At 38.8% G+C, this 6,000-nt stretch overlaps 1 protein-coding gene across 1 annotated transcript in view; it reads right to left on the bottom strand.

Annotated features, from left to right (window-relative positions):
• Nucleotides 1-476: 476 nt before the first annotated feature.
• LOC126458095 (BRO1 domain-containing protein BROX-like) overlaps nucleotides 477-6,000 on the bottom strand; it is a 128,455-nt gene continuing 122,931 nt past the window's right edge. Inside the window, exon 9 of the mRNA XM_050094917.1 lies at nucleotides 477-1,068. Within this exon, the coding sequence (XP_049950874.1) occupies nucleotides 964-1,068 (105 nt within the window). The 3' untranslated portion in view covers nucleotides 477-963. The remainder of the gene's footprint in view (nucleotides 1,069-6,000) is intronic.

Raw genomic sequence — 6,000 nt, 5'->3', positions numbered from 1 at the left:
TTTCTAACACCTAATGAACACAACAGTTGAGTCCTCCAGTAGCCAATCACCATTCTACCACTTCCTGTCAATGTCTAATCAATTGAATATTTGTTAAAAAGTTCTGTTTTGTGTTTGGATACAGTGATCTGTTTCTAATAATGTTGAAGGCTTAAAATCTTACAGCACTTGCCCATATACAAAGCATACTTTTGTACAATGATTGCGTCATCTACAGGTAGTAACACAAAAGTGTTAACTGGTAAAAATATTCACATTTATCTGCTATTAAAATAATCAGGCAACATATAACTCATAAAACAGAGTACCCCACTCAAAAAGCACAAATGTAATTATCACATCAGCATTAAAGCATGTACCACATAACTTTTAAAAATATAATTTTTATATACAATTTCTTTGTAAATATATATTTTCTTCTCTACATCTTTATCTTACAATTACTTTGTAAATAAATAAATAAATGCTTCCACTAAAATATGAAAAAATAAAATTAATGTTAAAGGAACTGTAGTAATCAATGTCAAAACATTCCTCTTCAGGAACAACAATGTATGTGCAAACAGTTAATTATACAGTAGAAGATAATACTTTGAAAATAAAACAAATGTTGTAATAATTACAGTCTTTAAGACATTATATTTTCAGTATATAGACATCTAGCTTTGAGAGCAGAATATTGACTCTGCCTAATATGAAGCAAAACAACATTAAGTAATAGCACTTTTACAATATTAATTAAAATTGATACTACACATGTAAAACTGCATATCAAGCCCAAGAGGCACAACTAAAAGCAAAGAAATTGCCACAAATAGTTAAATGTTACATTTATGTATTTGGTTATAGAGTGTGTGTGAACAGGAATAGTTTACGCAATCTGTGATAACACAGACATATAAACAGCTGCACTTCGTAAGCTTGACTTGCCCCAGAACCAATAGTACCACTGAAATATTTATGTTATTGTATGCTGCATCCACTTTCAGTCTTTGGGTCCTTAGATGACTGGTGAACTTGAGCCTCCTTCACTGCTGGAAGTTCTCCTTCCAGTTTTACTGCTGTATTCTGAAGAAATAAACAGATGAAAAGTTCTTAAAATCTAATTGTTCTTCTATAATTTTTTATTTTTATTTATTCTTTTCTTGTTAGTCATAGTCTACAATGTATGTGAAATTTTAGCTCCTCTGGGTGTATCGAATTTTCAGATAATTTAATTGGCATATTGGCAAGGGAACAATCCATTATTTTCAAGGAATAAGTGAAGTGAGATCACTGGCATGACTACTTAAATCCTCGGTACTTGGGACTGCACCAGCCAGGAAATGAAGAGAGAGTGTAAGCAGAAAAACAATATGTACTGTAAGCAACCAGCACTACCACACAACTCTCATTAGGCATTATTGGTGAGTAAGCAGCATTGACTCACCTCTCAGTTGTTTGATGAGGGAGAAAGCAGGATTCCAAGCAATATTTAATCAAGAGGCTCTATCTTCACTTTTAAAGTACCTTGTTAGTTCAATGTCAACCACACCAATAATTTTACTATACCAGTGACTGGAAGTTCACATCATAATCTCTATGTTGTTACTTTCCATTGCAGGACTGTTGCTGAGGCAGTGTTCTGCAGTTGCAGTTTTGCCTGACTGCTTAAGCACGTGTGACGCTTATGCTCTATTTATCAGGCCTCTATGGTCCTAACAGTTTTATTTATTTATTTACATGTCAAGTTCTGTAGTACTAAATTGAGGAGCAAATCTCCAAGGTCATGGAATGTGACAGTACATGAAATTGCAATATAAATATATTAAAATATAAAAATAAAATGCTTATGAACCCAAAAAAGTCAGCCATAAGTTTCAGTAAATGCAGTCAACAATATAGCATAAGAATCAGCTTAATTTTTCAACGAACTCTTCAACAGAATAGAAGGAGTGACCCATGAGGAAACTCTTCAGTTTAGATTTGAAAGTGCGTGGATTAGTGCTAAGATTTTTTAATTCAGTGGTAGCTTACTGAAAATGGATGCAGCAGTATACTGACTGGAAGCTGCTTATTCTTGGGAAAAAATTGATATTGTTAACAAGAAACAGCAGTAAAGAATACATATATTGAGAGGCCAATGTCAAAATACCCGGACTAGTGAAAAGGGATCGACAAGAGGTTCATGAACTTACACCACTTATTGCCCGAACCACCTGTTTCTGAGCCAAAAATATCCTTTTAGAATGGGAAGAGTTACCCCAAAATATAATACTATATGACATTAAGTGAATGAAAATAAGCAAAGTAGGCTAATTTTTGTGTCAAATAATCACTTACTTCAGATACTGTTCTAATAGTAAAAAATGGCAGCATTAAGTCTTTGAACAAAATCCTGAATGTGGGCTTTCCACAACAATTTACTATCTATCTGAACACCAGAAATATGAATTGTTCAGTTTCACGAATCATATGCCCGTTCTGTGAAATTAAAATGTTGGGTTTTGTTGAATTGTGTGTTAGAAACTGAGTCTTAATGTGATTTAGAGTTAATTTATTTTCCACAAGCCATGAACTGCACTGTTTGAAACTGACAATGATGATGATGATGATGATGATGATGATGATGATGATGATGCCTGGTTTGTGGGGCACTCAACTGCACAGTCATCAGCGCCTGTACAAAGTACCAATTTTTACACAGTCCACTCTAGCCACTGTCATACATGATGATCATGATGATGATGATTATGATGATGAAATACTGAGGACAACACAAACACCCAGTTCCCGGGCAGAGAAAATCCCCAACACGGCTGGGAATCGAACCCGGGATACCGTGATCCACAGGCAGCAATGCTAGCCACTAGACCATGAGGTTTGAAACCGAGCCAATGTTGCATGCAACATCCTTTACTACCAAGCTAGTGTCATCAGCAAACAGAAATGTTTTAGAGTTACTTGTAATACTAGAGGCCATATCATTTATATAAATAAGGAACAGGAGTGGCCCCAACAATGATCCCTGGGGCACCACCCATTTGACTGTACCCCACTCAGACCCCACATCACAGCCATTCTCAACACTGTGAATAATGATCTTGTGCTGTCTGCTGTTAAAGTAAGAGGTGAACCAATTGTGAGCTACTCCCCATATTCCGTAATGGTCCCACTTCAGGAGCAATATTCTGTGATCAACACAATCAAACACCTTAGTTAAATCAAAAAATATGCCTAGTGTTCGAAACCTTTTCAATTACCCTTACATACACAGCCTTTTCTTTTAGCAAACACTGATGGCATAGAAATAGATCGAAAATTGTCTACATTATCCCTTTCTCTCTTTTTATAAAGCGGCTTTACTACTGAGTACTTTAAATGTTCAGGGGATGGAGAGGTTTGTACGGGCACACAACGGCAAGGTCTTCAAAGCCCTTTAATTGTTCAGAAAACTGGCTACGGACGAGAGGAACATCCATATATTCTCATGTTATGCTCTGCAACCAGGCTGCACACAAAAGACAAAAGGTGACTTTTGGATGTTGGTTGATGATAGGATCTTAGAAGTGCCACCTGAAGATACTCTCATCGTATCTGGTGATCTCACTGGTCATATTGGTTTAAATGCAGATGGATACCGATGAAATGGTAGTGGGGGGCTGGACATAGAAATGTAGATGGGGAGAGAATACTGAACTTTGCAGAACACATGACCTAGTCACCGCGAACACCTATTCAAGAAGAGGATGTCCCACCTTTGGACTTACTACAGTGGTAACAACATGAGCCAGATAGATTTCATTCCTGTACGGTGATGCAACATAAACTTCATTTTGGATGAAAAAAACTATTCCATATGAAACAGTTGCTACACAACACTGCCTGCTAGTTGTCAAATTGCGCATCAAACGTCAAAATCAAAGGAAGAGAGAATGCAATGTCCTAGCGTGTACTAAATTGTGGCAACTCAAAGATGCAGAAAGAGACATTATTTCACGCATCACTCTTCCCCATATTACTGACGTAGGAACATCATGGGATGCCCTGAAAGTCCATGTAATAACAGCAGCCCAGGAAACATTAGGCACCACAGAACCAGGTTGACGTAAAATCTATTGCCAAACATGGCTCTGGACTGAGGAGGTGAAGGAGGGTGTGCACATTAGAAAGCAGCTATGCCAAAAGGTCCTCACCTCTAAGACAAATGAAAACTGGAAGTATTACCGTGAAGCTAGGAATGCAGCAAAGAAGGCAGTTGCAGCAGCCAAATCAGCCCATTTCAGTGAAGTCTACTAGAAACACCTACTGGAGAATGAGAAATTTGTTGACTGGTGAAGCAGCGCAATAAACAAGTTGCAGACATTGAAAAATTCTGTGGAATCAATCATGAAGAAGGCAAACTTATCACCAACAGAAAGAAAGTAGCAAAGCGGTGGAGGAAATACTTTGAGGAAGTTTGCAACGAGGAGTTTCCACATGCTCCAATTACAGTGTTAATTCCAGTAGAGGAACCCATTGCACCAGTCTCCAAAGATGAGGTTGTCAAAGCATTACGGAAAATGAAAAATGGAAAGGCAATGGGGCCATATGATCTTCCTGCAGACTTGTGAATCAAAACACTGTGATTCAGCTGAATGGTTGACAAATTACTTTAATAAGATCATTGAGGAGGGAACGTTTCCAGTTGACTGGACATGTAGCACAACAGTTCCAATTTGGAAGCAGAACAGAATGGAAGTCCAGCTGAATGTAACAACTACTGTCCAATAAGCCTTCTGTCACACATCATTAAAGTATTCGAGCGCGTCATTGATAAAAGGATCTGATAAACTATCAGTCTCTCCATCAACCAACATGGATTCGTGAGGGGCTGTGGGATGACAAATGTTATCCATGCAGCTCGTCTGCTTATCAAAAAGCACTGTGAGAAGTCAAAACATCTACACTTTGCCTTTCTCAATCTTGAAAAGGTCTTCGACCGAGTGCCACATGAGTTAATTTAGCTTGTCCTGCGAGAGCATGGAGTACCTGAAGACTGGGTTAGACTGCTCTACCAGAACCCGAAGAGCCGGGTACAGTCTGCTGCCGGACTATCTGACAACTTCCTTATTTCCGTGGGAGTTCATCAGGGATCTGCTCTCTCACTGCGCCTATTTATCACTCTCATGGATACTGCCCCAAGAAACCTCCAGAAAACCTCACCCTGGACATAACTGTATACTGATGATGTGCTACTGGCCAGTGAAGATAAGAATGATCTGGAACTTCAAGTGTAAGCCTGGAATGACCGCCTTATAGATGTAGGACTACAGCTCAATGTGTTGAAAACATATTACCTTTCAACAGATTTAAATAAAGCTATAACCATCAGCATCAATGATGTTGACCTCCCAACAGCAAGGGCTTTTAAGTACCTAGGCTTGACAATTGCTGCCGATGGAAATCTGAGTGCAGGAATCTCCAACCGCCTTAGCAGCGTGTGGCTCAAATGGCGTGCCGTTACTGGAGTAAGAAAATTCCAAACAGTCTCAAATCAAAAGTACACCGATTGATAATCCGTTTAGTTGCACTGTATGGGGCTGAATGCTGGTCTTCAACAAGGGAAGCAGAGCAAAGACTCGCTGTTACGGAGACGAAAATGCTTAGGTGGACATCGAGACTAACATTGCACGACCACGTCACAAATAATGAAGTCTACAGGCTATACGGTGTGGCACCAATAGTAGACAAAATGAGAGAAAGCTGCCTACGTTGGTACGGACATGTCCTTAGAGCAGATGAGACAACAGTGGCAAAGACTAGTTTCAACCTAAATGTCAATGGGAAATGGCCAGCAGGACGATCAAGGCAGCGATGGCTTGACACCATGCATAAAGACCTCAAGATCTCAGCTTTCACCCTGATCAGGCACAAGATAACAAGAAGTGGCGACAAACACTAAGGAAGAAGAAGAAAAAGAAGGAAACTGACCATTCCTAAATAAAAAATTACAAATATGGCTAAGTAAAGGGCTAACAT

Source organism: Schistocerca serialis, chromosome 2 (assembly GCF_023864345.2).
Source record: "Schistocerca serialis cubense isolate TAMUIC-IGC-003099 chromosome 2, iqSchSeri2.2, whole genome shotgun sequence".
Lineage (NCBI taxonomy): Eukaryota > Metazoa > Arthropoda > Insecta > Orthoptera > Acrididae > Schistocerca > Schistocerca serialis.
This window is presented reverse-complemented; position numbering and strand designations above follow the sequence as displayed.